We start from the raw sequence: 18,409 nt of genomic DNA, 5'->3' as shown, positions 1-18,409 counted from the left end.
TGCCTGGAGGTCCCCATGTTCGCACACGGCTTGTAGCTTCTTCCTTCAACAAGGAAGTGAGTAAGTTGTGCATCTTACTGGATTCCGCAGAGGGGAATTCATCGTGCCGAGGACATGCGTGCAATTTCAGGGACAACGGACACTTGCTCTGGGGCGTGCCAGGTGGTCCTCCCCTTGCAGCGTCCTGTGTCGCTGCCTGGCCACCTTGCATGCGCGTGTTTTTTATTCATGCTTGCTCCCCGAGAATTGCTGCGAATCTTGGAAGTGGCCAACAGAGGCCCTTCAATGCCTCTCCCTGCCTGGGGGACTGACTGTTCTCCCAGGGCTGCCAAATAGGTAAAGGTTGCAGTTAGAAACAGTGGAGATGTGGGGCGTGCTGGATACCCTCCCTGGGCCTCAGTCCCGTGAGCACTGGGACTGTCCCAGGTGCAGCTCTCAGCCCAGAGGAGCCAGGAGTGTTAACTCTCACAGTTACCTTGCAGTCTGAAGTGGTTGGGGACTGTTCTCATAGACAGCAGGAAAGGGCAGTGGTGTGCAGGTACCCCCGTGACCTCTGAGCGATGGCAGTGCCCGTGGTGCCTTGCTCGGCCCTGGGCAGGGTCCCTTACACGTGAGTCCTTGTGGCAGTAGTCGCCTGGAGCAGTGCGGGCAGGGCGGCAGCCCCTCTCCCTGCCCAGGCCCTGCCCCCATCCTCATCCCGCTGCGACCACATGCTCAATGCAGATGACACTTGGGCCGTTGCTGGTCTTCCATGGGACGTGTGGCTCGCTGGAGCTGTTTGGCCCTGGAGTGGTGTGGAGAGCGCATTGCTGCCTGGGACGGGAGCTGAAGGGAGGCTGCAGGTGGTCTCCTGTGGCCTTCCCCATGCCAGGTGCCTGGCTGGGCACAGGGGGTGCTGAGTGCTGCCAGACTGACGGCAAACCCTCAGGAAGACTCTCCCCTGACTGCAGCTTTTCCCAAATTAGACCCCTGGCTCAGAAGAACAGAATTTTCCCTCAGCATAAGTTTTCACACTAGGGATTTGCATAACTTTTAATAATCCTCACCCATTTCTCTTTCTTTCCCCTCTTAGGAAAAATTCTCATTCCTTATTCTAAAAAAATAATCAGCTTGAAAAAACTGAAAGTCCCACTTGCTTCTCCTTGTTTTTTTCCCCTCTTTCCATTAGAATTTTATGGCGAGATCATGAGCTGAATATATGCCAGAAAGCTTGTAATTAAGAGGGAAAAAGTTTGTGGGACAGCATGTGTTCTCTCTCTTCCCTAATGAGTACATTTCACGACACTGTTACTGGGGATAGGGAGTGTGCCCCTGGGTGCTTCTGTTGCCATGGCACCGGCTGGCAGGAAGAGGCAGGGTGCTGGGGTCCAGGTGTGTGCACAGGCATCCCTGCAGCAGCCCGTGCTCTGTGGGGCCGACCTGACCGTGGCTTCACTGTGGACACCCTGGAGCGATGAGACACAGTCCATCTGGCTGGCTTGGGCATTAGGGGTGTGAGTGAATAGATGAACTCTCTCTCCTACTGCTTTTCAAATAATTTTTTTTAATGGATATTTAAGTTGGGAAGGAAGGGAAGTCCCACGTAATGGATCCTACTCATCTTGAAAGTGACCTGCCTTAGCTGCTGGCGCTTTCCTCTCAGGCCTTCTTGAACGTTGCTTTTTCCAACTCACGTTTCTCTTGGGAAATGGGCCTTGAATTGCCCAGGTTGCCCGTGGCTGCCGAGCCCTGGCCTGCTGGCTTCATTCCAGTGCCCAAGACTGGAACCGGGGTACCTCCCCAGCTCCTCACCCCCGGTCGGCAAGCAATTTGTTCAAACAGTACCTGAATCCTTAGGAGTAACACTCTTATTGGGAACACTCTTGGAGTTTACATCTGGTGCAGGCGAGTGGGTGGGGCACAGTGAGGATTAGGGCTGAACTGTCTGCTGAGACGTATACTTGCCAGTGTGCTGGAGGTAGGGAAATGGAGATTTTTCCTTTCCTGCCTGCTCGTTCAGGACTCCCGCACCTGTGCGTGCACTGCAGCTCTCCCGGTGTATACCTGGCCCTGGAGTCACTGGCCGTCAGCATGAGTTACAGAGAAGCCTGGTGTCATAACCTTTGGGACTACTTGGTTTTCAGGAACCAAGTGAGCATTTCTGGCCCCCCTGAAGCGCCCCTCCCCCTCTGTTGCACAGTGGGACTCCTCCACGTCTCAGGGCATGCTGTGTCCCCCCAACTGCTGCTGTGCTAGAGGAGCAGGCCCAGAGTGGCCCCCAGACTTGCACATGGGGTGGTGGCCGAGAGGCTCTAGTTGTTGGCGCTCCATGCCATGGCTGACTGCTGGCTGGCCACTGTGGCCTGGCATTGGAGACCAGATCGGTGTTTGGGGGTTTCAGAGAGAATTCCTGCTTCCCCTGCCCGGGATTCATTTGCTGTCGACCTTGACGAAACGTTGGGATCCATGCTGTGAGAGTGGGCGGCCTCCCATTCGCCAGCCAGGCTCTGTGCCAACAGGTCGCCTGTGCTCCCACTCATGTACCCTGCAGGCGCCCGTCACGTCCTCCCCGACACTAGCAAGCCTCTGCTGCTGCTGGCTTCCCCGCGTTGTTGTGCCTTTGTGTTTGTAAGAGAGGGTTCCTCTGACTGTCCCTCTGCCATCTGCTAGGGACCGTGGGAGCAGGCCCGTGTGCAGGGGGACGTTTTCACGTTCTTTGCGAGCTCTCCTGGGGCACGTTCAGTTTCCCCACATTTTATCAGTTTACCCCCAAAGAGTTTTGTTGGTGGTGGTTGCCCTTCTAAATTCGTTCTTTCCCTCCTCATTACTGTGTGTGAGAGTACTTGAGATATTTCACGTTCAGAATTGCTCTGTGTGTGTGTCTGTAACATCTGGTTTCCTGAGAAAATACTGACGTTTACGTCACAGCTTTCACATGCTTTTCATAAATTTTTTTTCACCAAGTGAAACTGGGCCAATTTTAACTGAGTACCGTGCGTGTGCGTGTGTGTGTTGAGTATTATTTGCTCAGTTATGAATTGTTGAGAAGCTAATTTCAGTATCCTTTTTGGATTAAGGGTGAGGCGCTCAGGCAAATTTTGGTCAACCGTTACTATGGAAATGTCAGAGCTTCGGGAAGAAGAGAGAGCCTGACCAGCTTTGGCAACGGCCCACTGTCACCAGGAACCCCCAGCAAGCCTGGGGGAGGAGGTAGGCGATGTGGTGTGCTAACAAGCATCCCGTGGGAACCCTGCATGTCACCGCACAGGTGAGGCATCTGATTGCACTCCGCCACCTGGTGATGCACACGTGTTCTCCCCTGCAGTCGGATGTTGGCCAATCGCTCTGCCCCTGTTCCCAGGCTGGGCCCTGGCCGTCATGGGGGAGTGATTCAGGGAACTTGGTTTCCCTGCACATTTTCCTGTGGTCACTGGGAGTCACGTCTTCCCATGATAAGCGGAGGCCATTGGCGGCCCGGGTGGGCAGAGTTGCCGTCTATTACGCCTTTGCCGAGTGCCAGGGGCTTTCCCGAGCCCTCTGAATGCCTCATCTCCTCTCCACCAAGTTATTCATTATGTAGTTACTGTCTTTATCCCAGTTTAACAGGGGAGGTGGCGGTTCATTAGTGTCTGGTCTGTAATTCACACCTATGTGTCCCACTCTTGGGCCTGTGTTTTTTGCACCCCTAAACTCTTATAAGAGTTGACCAAAAACATCCCTGTACAGGAGTACTTAAAAGCACATGCTTACAGCTGTTGGGGAGGAAGTTGGGAAAACCCTGTGCTGAGCAGTGGGTCTCGCCTGCCTGGGCTGGAGCGGAGCCAGGAGCCCGCGCTTACTGAGGGGCTGTGCGGGTGACTGGTAGGTTCTGTGCGCACCGTCTGGTTCTTAGTGCACGCACTGAGCCGCTTCTCCGACTGTGGCTGGGGTTTCTGGCCAGGCGCAGCCCTGACGTGGGTCCTCAGGCGTCCAGAGACAGGAACTTGCTTCTTGGGATCCAGAAATCCCCCCTTGGCTCTCAGGGACAAGTTCCTCCCACACAACTCACACCAGTTTCCCTTCTCTGTAGCTAGTTCTTCTGGCACGGGGTGGGGCATGGCGGGGCGGGGAGGGGCATCCGCTGCAGACTGCGGCTCAAGAAGCGGAGGCCGGGGGTCCAGGGAACCCCCACCAGGGGCTGCAGCCAGGGACAGCCAGCGCTGATCAGACATGGTCGGGAAGGGACTTCTGCAGAGACAGCCCCTGGGGCGGTTTTGTGCTTCGGAAGTTGACAGCCCTGTTGCTGCTTGTGTGCGTGTGTGAAAGCAGCCATCTCAGTTACTGCTGGCAGCTATGCCAGACAGGTTCTCCAAGTGCAGCAGGACCCCAGGCTGCTTAACAGCTAATTCTTCCCGGGAGTGTTGGTCCCACCCAAAGCTGTCGGAGGCCCGAGCCCTCATTTGGTCCTTCCCCATGTCCATTGCCTGACTGCGTGCTAAGCTCCAAGTAAATATGTGTGCAGTGACTGAACAGACACGAGCTGAGAGAGGCTCACGCTGGAGTCATGTCAGTGTGCTAGAAAGAAGGTGGCCTGACCACTGGGAGCTGACCACTGGGCATGTCCTGAGGATGCCTACGTTTGGCTGGGTCTTGAACTCAGACCGACACAGTAGTCGTATATTGGGGGGCATCCTGGCTGGCTGGTGGAGTCACCTCCTGGCTGTGCACAGTGCTCCCTCCTCTGCTGCTTGTCCCTGAACTACTGATGTCACCTCTACATTCCTGAGGAGTGCCTCCCCTTGCCTCCAGGTCACTAGGAGGGCTCAGCTGGGTGATGCACCCAGTGTCCTGAGTGTTGCTGTGTAGTGCTGCTGGACTGCAGCAGTGGGGTTACCTGATCGCCTCATGCTGTGCGATGTGTGCTTCCAGGAGGAGGCTCTGGATCCAGCTCCATGAGCAGGGGCGACATGAGCCTGGCCGAGGTCCAGTGTCACCTCGACAAGGAGGGGGCCTCCAATCTGGTGATCGACCTCATCATGAATGCATCCAGCGACCGGGTCTTCCATGAGAGTATTCTCCTGGCCATCGCCCTCCTGGAAGGCGGCAATACCACCATTCAGGTAGGAGGGCATCCTGCCCAGCGTGGTTCTACTGCCGGGGGAGCGTCTGTCGCGAGTGGTCAAAGCATTGAGCACAGGATGGCTCATTCTGACAGCACAGGCTCCTGGGGTTCTGTTCTGAAAAGAATGGGCTGCCGGCTGCCCTGCGGACAGCATCTGGTTGAGGTTCAGACTTAGTTCTGAAAGGTGAGTAGCGCCTGGATGTGGAGAACCTGCTGAGGGGTGCTCAGAAAACTGGCCCCACATGCTCGGCCTGCTGGGTTCTCTGTGAATGCTCATTGGATGGGTGATAACATGGACTTTGTTTTCAGTTTTTAACCTAAGATTGTGAGGGTGTCTTGTCGCAGTGTGGGTTGACTGTGCTGTTTGGAAGGTTTGATTTTCAATTCCAGCAGCTTTGTCTGCTAGAAATCTTGGTAGAAATACCTAAAGGAACAGTTGTTGTGGCATCAGCTGTGTGTTAGTGCTGTTCCTTTTCGTGGAAATGGCACAGAAGGTGCCCCCCCTTCCTCTTTGCTGCCCTCGGGGTGAGGGTCCCTTGGACACACTTGTGCACACACACACACATACACATAAGCATACATTTTAGTGAAAGTTTTATTGAGATACTCACACACCAAAACATTCACCCCTGTGTATGGAATTGACATGCTGTTTTCAGGGCTTTGGATTGAAATTCACAGTCTGGGTTGGTGAGATCTGGACTCCACATGCAGATTAGAAGGGATGTTTCTAATCTCGGCCAGGGCAGTGGCGAAGTGGGTGCATTCACGCTTGGTCTCAGCCTCCATTCCCACGCCAGCCCCAGCGACCCCCTTCTCCCTCAAAGCCATTAGCCCTTACAAACATGGCACCAGTGGGCGTGTAAAGTGAGATGTGTGGTATTGCTGTGACTGACCTGAGAGTGAAGGGTCCAGGGGGCCACCCTCTTGCTGGGTCCTGGGGAGTCTGGGGTCACATGCTGGATGGAAGCCAAGCGCCCTGAGGTCTTGTGACTCTGACGCTGTCCTGGGGCTTGAGGCCGATGCTTCCAGTGCTTTGTCCTAACATCACAGGTACGGAAGACGTTTCTCATCGGTCATTATGTTCAGTTTGGATGGCTGTGACCATTCATTCTGTGATTATCACCCTCCTGTGCCTTCATGTCGTGCTGTTGATAGTGGATGATAAGGATTTTTTTTCCTTGCTTTTGCCACATGAAAAGTTGGAAAACCTTCATTTCCTCCCTCCCCTGTGATTTTTAAAACTATCCCAATCTGGAAAATTCCTGAGTCCGAGCAGCACAGACTGGAGTGTCTGAGGACACAGGGTCTGTTGCAGGTGTGCCGCCGAATGCGCAAGTTAGCAGGGTGTCCTAGAGCTGGCCAAGAAGTGCCACCTCTTGTAAAAAGGGCCTGCCAAGAGGAGCTGTTGTCTGAGAGGCAGAGGCAGGGGCCAGAGCTGGGCCTGGGGGCTGGGCTGCAGCTGGCACAAGAGAAGGCTGGAGTACAAAGTCAGCAGTCACGTTGGCAAACACGATGAGCCATGCACAGGAGAGGTGGAGGGGTCAGGGAGGCGTTGGGTGCTGGTGCCAAGTACCACGACTCTGCTGGTAAGGGACAGGTGAGTCGAGGAAGGCCAGGTGCGGCGTGGGCCAGCAGTGACCTAAAAGGTGATTAGCAAGCAGCAGGTAGGTGGGATGCTCGGATTTGGAGACAATGTCCAGTCCGTGGACCACTGGGAATAAAACCCAGGATTCCTGCTGAGTGAGCAGGAAACAGCTGCTCTGGCCCCCAAAGTGAGAGTGGGTGACCCCCTGAGATGGTGGGTGTGCTAGTCGACTGACCCCCTGTGAGTTTTGTCCTGTAGTATCTTGTTTTTTGTTAAATGTGCATGGTGCAGCCAAGTTTTCAGAAGTTGGCTAGCAGTTTTTTAGCAGAGAGCTTGTCCTGATGGAAGCTCCTGTGTGGGCCCAGACTGTTTCTGCGAGAGGCCCCGGGAGCTGGCACTGCCAACCTAGCCGAGGCACAGCCCAGTGCAAACCAAAACACGGAAACAACCCAAGCCTGTGGGGCCTCGTGGGGACATGGAGGGACAGGGTGTCCCCTGTGAGCTGCCGTGGCTGCCTGCCAGGACCCATGGACGCCTTGGTGTCAGTAAATACTGGCTGAGACAGCCCTGGCCGATGGGTAGGCACTAGACAGGTAAGGGGCTCTGCGTGACAGGGCCGAGGTGGGATCTGAAGGCTCTGCGGGGTTTTGGCAAGGTGGCCAGAGACAGGTGGTCCTGAAACTTGTGAATGACATGCAGCCCAGCGGGGTGGGTGCCGGGGTGCACAGTTATCCCCATGCTGGCCCCACTCCTGCCAGGTCACGCAATGTGAGCTCCTACCTGGCCTCCACAGGGAACACCATGCTGGAAGGAGCCGTGAGCACCCCAGCTATGGTCACCCAGTGTCGTGGCCTTGAGGACATCTGTCTGCCCCACCCCGTCCTGTGACTCACTGCCCCTTAGGCAGCCTGAGGTTCCCAGAAGATTCTTCCAGCCTGGTGTGACTTGGGGAGGGCCACCTTGGCTGAGAGCTGCTGACAGAGGGCTGTGTCCAGGCCCAGGAAGGAGCAGGACCCTGGGGCTGCGGCAAGCGCCGTGTGGTTCTTGCTGTCCAGAGCCCCTCCAAGGAGGGATGACCTGCAGGGGCAGTGGGGAAGGTATGCAGTGGCTGTTGGCGACACCAATGTACCTGGCCTGCTGTTGGGTGCCCATCACAATGTGCCTCGCTGGTCTTTCCCGTTTGGCTGGCACAGGGCTCAGGAAGGGGGGCTGTGGCAGACCAGGCCTCCCAGGGCAAGTGGAGCAGAGGGCAGCGGCCAGTCAGCACAGTTCCAGGACCTCGTGCTACCCGTCCGCTCAGCACTCAGCCACGCAGCCATTCATGTAGGCACTGGAGCTGTTTCCAGGGGCGAGGAGTGAGGGTTTCAGTGCCGGCCTTCTGTCCTGCCTCTCACAGGTGACCCGCGAGGGCTTCCTGCCACTGGGAGCTGAGTTGGGACATGGTCAGCAGTGGGCAGGCAGTTGCCCTCAGGAGGTCTTCCAGGCCTCTGCATGCCCCATTCCCTGTAGCTCAGGCTTCTTCCTGCCAGAGGCTGGGCTTTGGGGCTGGCATCGCCAACACAGCAAGTGGAGGCTTTATGTGCGTGTGCAGGAGAGTGGGGCTGTTGGGGCACTCTGGGGACTGGCCCCCAGATCTCCAGCATGCGAGGCTGTGCCGGCACTGCCCCCGAGGTGGTACGGAGCTGCAGAGGAGGGCCGCTGGAGCCCTGCGGTCCCATCCTGGGGGAGAGGAGTGGGGGAAGCATCGCTGCCATCTCCAGGCTGGGGCCCCTGGAAGCTCTGGGTGTGATGGCCAGACCTTGAAGGTGATTCATGGGATCCTAAGGCGGTGACATTCAGGCCCTTGACCCTGGAAGCCTGGGTGCACCACACCAGCCCTGAGGTGCCTGGAAACTGAACTAAGCCTTTTCCCAGCCTGACACGCTGGGCTCCTTGGGTAGGATGAGGTCAAGGCTTCCTTCCAGTGCCTTCTGTCCAGGCCCTGCTTCCCCTGATAATGGAACTGCTGAGCCCACCTCCCATCCCACTCTCCCACCTCTCAGCCCTGCCATACCCACTGCTCCTGGGGACCGGCTGATAGGGTCACAGCCCTGCTCAGAGCCCCCGCTTGCCAGGCCCTGGGATGGGCTTATCTGGCAGCTCATCCCCCGCCCTGCTTCCCACGTCAAATGCACAGCAAATGGAGGACCACGGAGCCAGCACTTGGCTGCGAGTGCATGGCACACATGGCTCTTGATGCTTGTTCTACGAGCACCTGCCAGTTTGTGTTCCTTCCTGCTAAGGTGCTGCCACCAGTCCCATTGTCCCTGGCTGAGAGGAGAACCCAGGCTGGCCTTACCTGTAGTGGACAGAGCGAGTGTTACATTTCTTCTCTGAAACGCTGGTGCAGGTGTTGGGGGATGTTTGTGCCAGCGTGGCCATGGAGAGCCCCAGTGCTTGCTGGGGGCATGGACCTACTACTCCCAGCCACACAGGCATGGGCACCACATGCATGGCACGGGTGCCGAGGCCTGAGCTGCAGACACCCAGAGCGTTTTCCGCTCTGCACGTCTGCAGCTCCGCAGGCTGAGGCCGAGAGGAGGGAGCGGACAGGGACCCTCTAGGCGTGCCCTCAGACATCCCGAGAGCCAGTTTGGGACACTAAGCCTCCTGCTCCTCCCGTTTGAGCTGTAGAGAGAGCACTCGAGGTGGCCACCTCTGACCCCAGCCAGCTGGGAAGGGTGAGGAAGGCCGGCGTGGGTGGGAGACTGTCCTTGGTGTGACAGGGCCACCACCCTGGGGAGAGGGGGAGTCGATGACGTCAATGGGTGTTTTTCCTGGCAGGGAAGTGAGAAGTGAGTCATTCAGAGTGGCGTGTTCTAACCTCAGATCGCATCCACTGGGAAGGAACGGCAGGCATTCTGGCTGGGGAGCAGCTGCCCTGTGTGACCAGCGGCTGGTTGTCCCAGATGAGGAAGACAGCTGGTGGGTGGGGCCCCAGTGTGGAGGGGGGCAGCTCTTCGGAGGCTGGAAGTGCTTCAAGAATCAGTGGCGTGAAGTGGCATGAAGATTGGGGATTTACAGAGACCCCTTTGGAGGGACCCCACGGTGGGAGGGAGCTTGTCCTGTGGGGAGATACCCGCACCCTCCTTGCCTGCCCACCTGCCTCTTGTCACCTTGACCTTATCAGGACAGCTTTGGACCCCACGGCATCAAAGAAACGCAGCCACTTTGATGGGGAGCTGCAGAGTGGGAGCGGTGTGTGGTCACCCATGGTCACCCCGTTCCTTCCCCCTAGCCTACGGGTGGTTCTGGGAAGGGCAGCACCTGGCTCACGCAGAGCCCAAAGCGGGGTGGGTCTTGTCTTGCAAAGTAATGATGTGCCTGCTGCTTAAAGTCCACCTGCAGCTTTTCAGGCCTGTTTGGTGTCAGGTGTCCCCTGCGGACAGTTTTGTGGGTCCTGGCTGGTCACCGATGCTCTGTATTTCATGTCATCCCAGGATTACAGAGCTCTCAGGGTTGGCAGTCCTACCGCCTTGGTGCGTGTTGGAAATGCCGCAGTGTGACATGGACACCTCCAGGTGGCTGCAGATGCTCGCAGGACAGTTGTGTGGCAAGGCAGTGACATCAGTGTCAGTGTGCTGGGCTCCAGCTCAGCTTCCTGTCCACTTGCCTGCCAGGGCCGCCGTGGGAGGGGAGGCAGCCGTGACACTTCAGGAAGTTGGGTGTCTGCCACCTGTGTGGGAGAACCTGGCTTCCGGCTTTGGTCTAGGCTAGCCCTAGCTGCTGTGCATGAGAGCCCTCTGCCTTTGAGATAAAAATGAAAAAGAAGTTTTAAATGCTCACAAATGAAAGATAGGATTAGTTGTTAAAACAAGAAGAGTTCAAAATAAAGGGCATTGCGTGCCTGCCCTCCTCTGTGCCTCTGAGGTGCCTCTGAGCAGCCCCCAGCCCGGCTGTGCGTTCCCACAAGGCTGCATTTGGGTCACTGTGGGTAATTGGTCTGGGTCTGGGTCTTGAGCTGGAGATGGCCACCCCTTGGCTCGGTCCTCATAATGTGGACGCTGAACTCAGAATTTGTGGAAGCGCAGTCGGCCTGGCTGGGCAGCGGGCCTGGGAGCACGCGTGTGTCCTGGCTGTTGCTGGTACTGCAGCTGGAGAGCGGAAGCACTCGGGGATCCTTCGGGCTGAGCCTGCAGGAGGAGGTGGGGATCTGTAAGAGCCGAGTGCTCCGCTGCTCCTCTCCCATCCGGCCGGTAAGCCGGCTTCTCATCCACGAGGAGGTGGTGTGAGGCACCCCTTGGTCTGCAGTGAGCCAAGACGGCCCAGGACCGTGTCAGAGATGGCGATGCTGTTTACCTGAGCCTGTGCAGGTGCCATATTTCCACATTTGTGTTTCCTCATTTGGGTCAAGCGTGAAGTCAGTGCCCCCATCCTTCCAACTTACAGACCTCAGAGGCCAGGCCACCCCTTGCTGGCCACCACACCAGCTCTGTATCTTCCTCTGTCTGTGACCTATCATGTTCAGAGACTGATCGAGCACAGCCTGTCATGTTTGTAAATAAAGTTTTATTGAAACACAGAAACACAGCCACTTGGCGTGACTGCTAACACCCACAATGTGTGTCAGCGCCTTGGTCTCTGACTTGCTGGGTACCCAATGTCTGGCTTCTCTGGATTCCTCACACCCTAGTGAGGTAAGAACAGGCGTGGGGTGAGTATTCAGGTGAGCACTGGCCCAGGTCCAAGGTACTTCTCAGCTCTTGAGCCAGTGAGTGAAGGCAGAGAGAAGAGAGGCTTTCTCCCTGGTCTGGTGGGCTGGCCGGCAGGCTTGTCCGTGCCCTGGTGGGCTGGCTGGCAGCCTCCTCTCTGTCCTGGTGGGCTGGCTGGCAGTCTCTTCTCTGTCCTGGTGGGCTGGCCAGCGGGCTCATCCGTGCCCTGGTCAGCTGGCTGATGGACCCGTCCATGCCCTGGTGGGCTGGCTGGCAGTCTCTTCTCTGTCCTGGTGGGTTGGCTAGCAGGCTTGCCCATGCCAGGCTCCCCTTGCTGCCTGCAGCCTCCCCTACCTTCCCCGTGGAGGTGTTGCACCACCCTGTTTGGAAGGCAGGGCAGGGCAGGGCATGACATTTCTCTGGGAAATGTATGTGTGGTTCTGAGTCTGGCTTCCTGGGAGTTCAGACATTGGGTCCCAAGCCTCCCCTGCAGTTTTGACAGAGAGCGCCACATTCCTTGGTTAGTCACTTCCTCGCGGCGCAGTGCCAGCCTGTTCCTGTGCCTGCTGTGAAGGCTGGAGCAGGTGCAGAGAGCCTGGTGTGTGCACGCTGGCCCACGGGGTATTTGACCTGCTTGACTTCTCCCTGGGGCTTCCCAGTAACCTCCTTCCCTCTCATGGCATCCCTTGCTGCTGTCGACACTGGAGGACCCCACACTGCAGCTCCGGCCCCCGCTCTGTGGACTCGGCCTGTCTGCTCCGAATTGCCGTGGCTGCAGACACACCATCCACACCGTTTGCACCTGGTCCTCTTTGCTGCTCGGTGGGGTCACCATGGCTGGCCGGCCTGCACAAGCTGCAGGCCTGAAGTTGTGTGTCTCCTTTTTGTCTGGATCTCATTGAGAACTCGTCCGGTGCTGCACAGTAGTAGCTCAGCAGCGGGGTCTGTGGGACTCAATCGGTCAGGTCATGGCCTGTGGAGGCAGCAGCAAGCCCATGTGGCCACCTGGCGTCCCCACTCCCTGCCCATGCTGTCCATGCTGCACCTGTACCTCTAGGCGTGTGCTTGGTCCAGGAGCCCCTGCTTGCACGTACAGAACAGTTCCCCTTGCTGCTAAAGACGGGGCAGGTGCCTGATGCTCCTGGGGACCCACAAGCATGCAGACCACATGTGTCTGCACCTGGGCGCCCTGGAGAGGTCGTGGTGTGTGCTACATCAGGCTCCCACGCCCTCCCCAGGGTCCCGTGGATCTGCCCGTGCTGCCGAACGCCCGCGGTGGCCCAGGAGTGGCATTCTTCTTGCCTCTTTGTCTTGGTTCTTTGGGAGCGGGCATGTTGGTGAAGGCTTCTCACGCATAGTGTTCCAGGCCTGAGTGGGCAGCGGTGGTGACACTGGTCAGCCTGTCTTCTCCCTGAGGGACCTGGGCCTTTGCCATGTGTTCCTCATCCCACTGACTCCAGCGTGGGGCTCCTCCAGACGCCCCCCACCTACCGTTGCTCCCAGGCACCTGGCTGTGCCCAGTCCTCTGATGGACCCCATGGGCCCAGCGTGTGGGCAGCAGGAGGATGTGGTTGTGGTGGTGGGCACCTTCTTTAGGGCTGGGAAGGACTACATGGTACCCATTGGGAGGCATATCCTGGTCCACATCTCGTCTCCCTTGTGGGAACTCTGGACAGCAGGAGTCCCACAGCCTGGGTGTGCAGGGCTGGAGGCAGGCCCAGTGGGCTCTGCCTGGCCTGGGCTGCCCTGCAGGGTGGTCCTGGAGGTGGACAGGGCTCAGGCTGCCGGCTTGGCCTCTTGGGGCTGCCCCCTGCCTGTTTCCCAGGCACAGAGGCAGTCATACCCTTGCTTCTCTCTGCTCTGCAAATCAGAACGTGTAGCTTTGCATTTCCTCGTTGGCATGGGTGGTGGGCACCCTATTCCCAGGATGTCCGGGGTGCGGGGTTAGAGGCTGTTCTGTGGTGTGAGTGATGGAGCAGGGAGCCCTGGGAAATGGCTCACTTGGCAAATAGACGGCTTGTCTTGGAAGGCAGCAGATTCCTAGTCCTGGCCTGTGAAAGCTGGTGGCAGGAGGACCAGTGAGGCTCCCTCCCCTGGGGTTGAGGCCCCTGTTACGTGAGGGTCCTCGTAGGAGTTCCTTGGCTGCTCATATCTGAAGAGCTGTTGCTTTTTCGACTTGGGGTGAAGCCCACTGGGGCTTGGCGTTGGGGCAGTTTTCATGGAAAGCACCAGGGCTCCATCCTTAACTGTTGAGGAATGCGTGTGTGTGTGTGTGCCCATGTGTAAGTGGGAACAAAGGGGGACAGTAGGGGTGTGTTGGCTGTTTCAGGGTCCTGTTGCTGCATGCGTGTCTCTGGGCACAGCATCTGGCTCTTGGAGGCATCCCAGGGGGATCCTCCCTGATCTCCCTCTCCACATGGCTCCCAATGGCCAGGTCTGAGCCAGGAGCTCCATCTAGCCCTGTCAGGAGGGCAGCAGGGGCCCAGGCACTTGGGCCATCATCCACTGCCTTCTGGGTTGGAAGCAGAGCAGGGGAGCCGCAAGCCAGCACTGAGACTCGGGATTCCAGCTCTGCAGTTGCTGCCTTAACCCGCTGTACCCGACTCTGGCCCCAGCAGGGATAGGCACTGAGTGTTATTGCAAGATGAGACGAAACTCATCCCACCCCGTGGCAGGCTGGGCTGTCTCAGTGTCTGCCAGGCGCCCCCCTCGTGGGCGACCTTGCTGGCTCGTAGGTGCCTGGATCTCACTGTTGGCATGGTTCTGGCTTGGCTACACTGCTTCAGGCTTTTCTGGAAGTCATCCCGAGGGGTGGGGCAGCCGGGAGGCCCTGCGCTTGGCCATCGTGAACCCCTCTACTATTCGCAGCAAGCAGCTACGTGTGTGTGTTGTATGCCTGCCTTCTGTTTACAAGAGGAAGTATCTCGTTTAATTTTATTTTCACACCAGAAGCTCAAGTGTGAAGAGAACATGGTGTTTTAGCACTCCCTCGGTTATCAGCTGCCGCGCGGGGGCTGTGTATTGTCACATACAGTTTTCCCTGTGTGTTTCTACATTTGTCACCAGGCAACGTTGCCACTTGGGCACATGGAGCCGAACCCGGGCCTGCCAGACCCTCAGTGTGAGGACCACAGAGCTAGGACACAGGAAGAGAACAGCCCCCGGGCTGGTGGGGCACAGGACAGGCTCCTGGCCTCAGTACGTGACCCCTGGCCAGGACTTGGGGCAGGAAGTGCAGCCTGCCTGTCCTTCCCTGCTGGGTGCCTTCCTCCCAGGTGAGGCAGGGCTGGACACAGGTGGCACAGGAGTGTAACCAGGCCCGCGGTGCATACCTGCCGTGGTCGTTTGGGACACTGTTTACTCAATTCAGATGATACAGTAGCCAGTTGGGAAGTACACGGCCAGAGCAGCAGGTGCTGCGACCCCAGCTGTCATCTTCCCGATGCTGCTCAGGCAGCTCACTGTGACAACTCCGGAGCTGACAACTCCGTGGTCGGAACGCTCCCCTGCAGCCTGTCTCACTAACAGGGATGTTCATGCCTGGAACCCCTGCCGTCAAGGCTTGAGCGCACCTGCTTAGTTCAGAGGAAGCTGTCTGAGTCCCACGTGTGGGATCCTGACAGGTTTCTGGAAGTATTTCCATGACAACAGTGTTTCGAAAGCATCTGTTTGGTGGCCCAAGACAGGTTAGGCAAGGAGTTGGCATCAGCCGGGGTGCCAAGCAGCACAGCTGATAAACAGACTATCCTGGGTGAGGACCTGCAGACTGGCTCTGCCCTGTGCCCCACAGGTCCTGTGGGTCTGGGCCTGGGCTCAGTGTCATCAGAAGACCCTTTGCTCCCACTGGGGCGGCTGTCCCTGCTGATTAAGGAACGCGAGGATGGCAGTTTGAGCCTCTTGTGGCTGGCAGGGAGCTTTATTTGTCCATGTCCTTAGTTGCCAGCACAGCCTCTGTCCCTTAGAATATCCGACGTGTCTTGTACACAGCTCATTGCTTCGTTTTCATCAGGAAATGTTGGGAAAGGAGGCCCCAGGATCACTAACATGATTATTATTATTTTTTTTAATAGGTATTTGATTTTTTGCCTCCACGCTTGAGGAGGCCTGGCCCCAAGGGCTCCTACCCGGGCCGTGCCAGGCCATCTCTGTCCCGTGAACACGCCGAGATGACCGGTCCAGGTCCTGCCTGCAGGCCGCGGCGGAGTGCAGAGCGCCAGGGTCGGCCACAGAGTGTTTGGGAAGCAGGGGCGTCAACAGAGACGTTATGTAACTTCTATTTATATCCTCTGTGCGCTGGCGGGCTGTGCTTGGGCGGGAGCCTGGCGGGGTGCAGGGGCGCCCAGCTCCACTCACCTTCCCAGCCACGGGGATCGCCTGTCTTGCCAGGTGGGCAAGGATGCAGCTCTGGTGGGTGGCCAGTGGGTGGGCTCAGCCATTGCCGTGGTGTGTGATTCCTCAAGGAGCTCACCTCCCCTTCCCAGCTTCTTCCTCTCCACCCTTTCTCTTTTGTTTTTCTTTTTTTTTTTTTAAACCCATAAGCTTCCCTGGTTTTCTGGCCCACACACAGGTCCTGGAGCTGTCTCCGGAAACTGGGTGTTTTCCTGTCTGTCCCAGGAGCTCCTGTGGTGTGGTGCCCTCTGTCCACTGTCACTTCTCCCGCCAGTCCCTCCATGACAGAGGCCATTCGCTGTGCTGCCTTCAGGCTCCAGGCCCTGGGTCTTTCCTTTTCCCCAGGTGTCAGCTCTCCCAGGAGAGCAGGAGTGCCTGCGTCCCACACTGCGAGCTTGCATAACACCTGTGACCTGGAGGCTGCGTGTTGACCTTACTCAGCTTTCACCTTAGCAACAAGCAGGTGCTCCCCGCGGGGAGGCTGGCTGCCCGCCTGTGTTCGATCATGCTGCTGGTGACCCTAGGTGATGGGAGGCTCACAAGGTCTCCTGGAGTTGTCCCTCACTTCCCACCCAGCCAGAAGTGCTGAACATGGGGTTGCTCAGAAGAGGGAGTCCCACAAAGACAGGCTTTACAGTTTGTACAAAAGCCAAACCCATCCCCGCTTGGGCCAGCGCTTGTACCAGCCCAGCAGCCCGCAGTCTGCCGTGGGGCTCAGGGGCCAGTTGGCCACTGCGGCAGCTCCTGTGAGACACATCTGCTTCAAGAGTCCCGGAGCCCAGGCCCAGGTGGTCAGCTTCTCCCCTCCGAGTAACTGCAGGGACCTGCCCATTACAGATCTTCAGGCTCTGCAGGAGATACCCACACTGGGCTGCTGCCTGGGGACTTGGGGGCGGCCCAGGCTCGTGTCATGGCAGCTCCTGTGTGCCCCCTCACCTCTGCTGTGGCAATAAAGCTCCCCACCGCATGGTCTCCCCTTCCTTGGAGCCCGGAGCCGGTCCATATGGACAAGACTCTGGTAACCATGCCCATTGCTGGCTCACCGAGGCTCTGCTGCGTGCTGGCTGTTGTCTGTGGTGCCTGCCTGCCACCCAAGCCCACGGACAGCACAGCCTGAGGTGGGTGGCAGTGCAGTGTGGGAGGGACACAGGTCATGACACCAAGTCGCCTGCAGCCAGCAGGGATGAGGGTCCACACGTGTGGGCTCAGTCTGGTGAGCCTGGGAGAGGTGACTGTGGGTCCTCAGCCACTACCACACATATTCCCTGTGGGCAGAGCGTGAGCTCTCACAGGGACCTGTGGCTGCGTGGACACTGCCGTGTGCTGTGGGAGTTCTCAGCCGTGCCTTCTCTGGGTCTTTGCTAGTTGTTTTGTGGGATTGGCAGTGGTGACTAGGCACACTGTGGCCACCAGGAGGAGCAGATGGGCCTGCAGGAAGCATGGCTGGGCCAGTGGGGCTTTGCTGGGGGAACCTCCGTGAGGCATCCCTGCAGGCGCCTCTGGGCTGGGCTGTTAGGGGACAGGGGAGGTCAGGTCAGGCTGGGGAGGGGAGGGAGGCAGAGGGAAGTGCTTGTGGTAATTTGCCTGTCATCAGGAGGAGCCGGGTCAGGCGAACCCAGGACCCTGCCAGCCCCTAGTCACTGCTTCTAAAGGGCAGCGGGTTGGCTGGCCGAGCCCTGGCTTGGGTCACACCGTGATCACCCGTGGTGCTTCCAGGAGCCGCATGTAATTTCATCTGCCTGTCTCCATGCACCTGGCGTCTGTGGCCCCCTGGATGTCACCTGAGCAGCCCGCACAGGGGCAGTAGGGCCCATGGGGCTGGGACATGGAAATCCCAATGCACTCCCGCTGGGAGCCAGCCTCAGGCTGTGGCTGGGCTGTGTCGAGTGAAGTAGACAGACTGGGATGGCTGCAGGGAACAGGGGTCCCTGTCAGGAGGTGCCCACTGCGGTGGGTATCATGCTGCTTGGGAGCTGTATCCTGGTACTTGGTGGGCAAGCTCTTGTCTGGATTTTGCAATCTGATGGGCTTGTCACAGGTGTGCCACTTGTGTCACAGATGTCACTGAGGAGCAGTGTGTGGACTGTCCCCTGTGCCACCTTCTCTGCCCAGCCAGCCTCTCGAGTGGTTCTCTGCTCCCCCTTCCCCTGAGTTCGAGGAGGCAGCCAAGGCTGTGGGGTCACCTCAAGCAGGTGGCCCAAGGGTGGCGCTGTCGCAAATCCCTGGTGGCAGCCATCATTGATCCGTGTTGAGTCGTTGCTCTGGGGGCACACAGTGGAAGCACCTGAAGTGTGGCTCTCAGAGCCCAGCTCCTCCCGCCAGTCAGTGCCCTGGGCTGGGGCAGTGACACTGGCCCGGAGCGCTGGTCCCACCTGAGGCTCGTGTCTGAGTGCCCTGTAGCATGCTTCTGGGGTACTGTGACGTAGGCTGGAGCAGCAGGGCCGGGCCTCCCAGTGCTCCTGGCCACAGGCCCCACAGCCCGACTGTACTCTGCACCACCACCAGGACTCACCGGCTTCCCGGGAGCCACACAGAGCTGACTGGTCATAGCGGCCCTGGAGGACGCCCTCGGTGCCTGTTATGGCTGCGGCAGGGAGTCGGTGTCCTCCCAAAGGCCTAACCACACTCGGCTTGGCTGCGGAGGGACTTAGTGTTCATTCC

General features: G+C 58.2%; 1 protein-coding gene across 2 annotated transcripts in view; it reads left to right on the top strand.

The window, feature by feature from the left end:
• The window catches only part of ITPR1 (inositol 1,4,5-trisphosphate receptor type 1), a 219,310-nt gene that overhangs the window by 147,173 nt on the left and 53,728 nt on the right, over positions 1–18,409 (top strand). For both annotated transcript variants that reach the window (XM_058679216.1, XM_058679215.1), the window contains 2 exons: positions 3,057–3,189; positions 4,888–5,078. In XM_058679216.1, coding sequence (XP_058535199.1) covers positions 3,057–3,189; positions 4,888–5,078 — 324 coding nt within the window. The remainder of the gene's footprint in view (positions 1–3,056; positions 3,190–4,887; positions 5,079–18,409) is intronic.

The sequence above is a fragment of the Ochotona princeps genome, chromosome 21 (genome assembly GCF_030435755.1).
Source record: "Ochotona princeps isolate mOchPri1 chromosome 21, mOchPri1.hap1, whole genome shotgun sequence".
NCBI classification, from domain to species: domain Eukaryota; kingdom Metazoa; phylum Chordata; class Mammalia; order Lagomorpha; family Ochotonidae; genus Ochotona; species Ochotona princeps.
The sequence above is the reverse complement of the archived record's forward strand: the minus strand, read 5'-3'. Positions and strand labels throughout refer to the sequence as shown.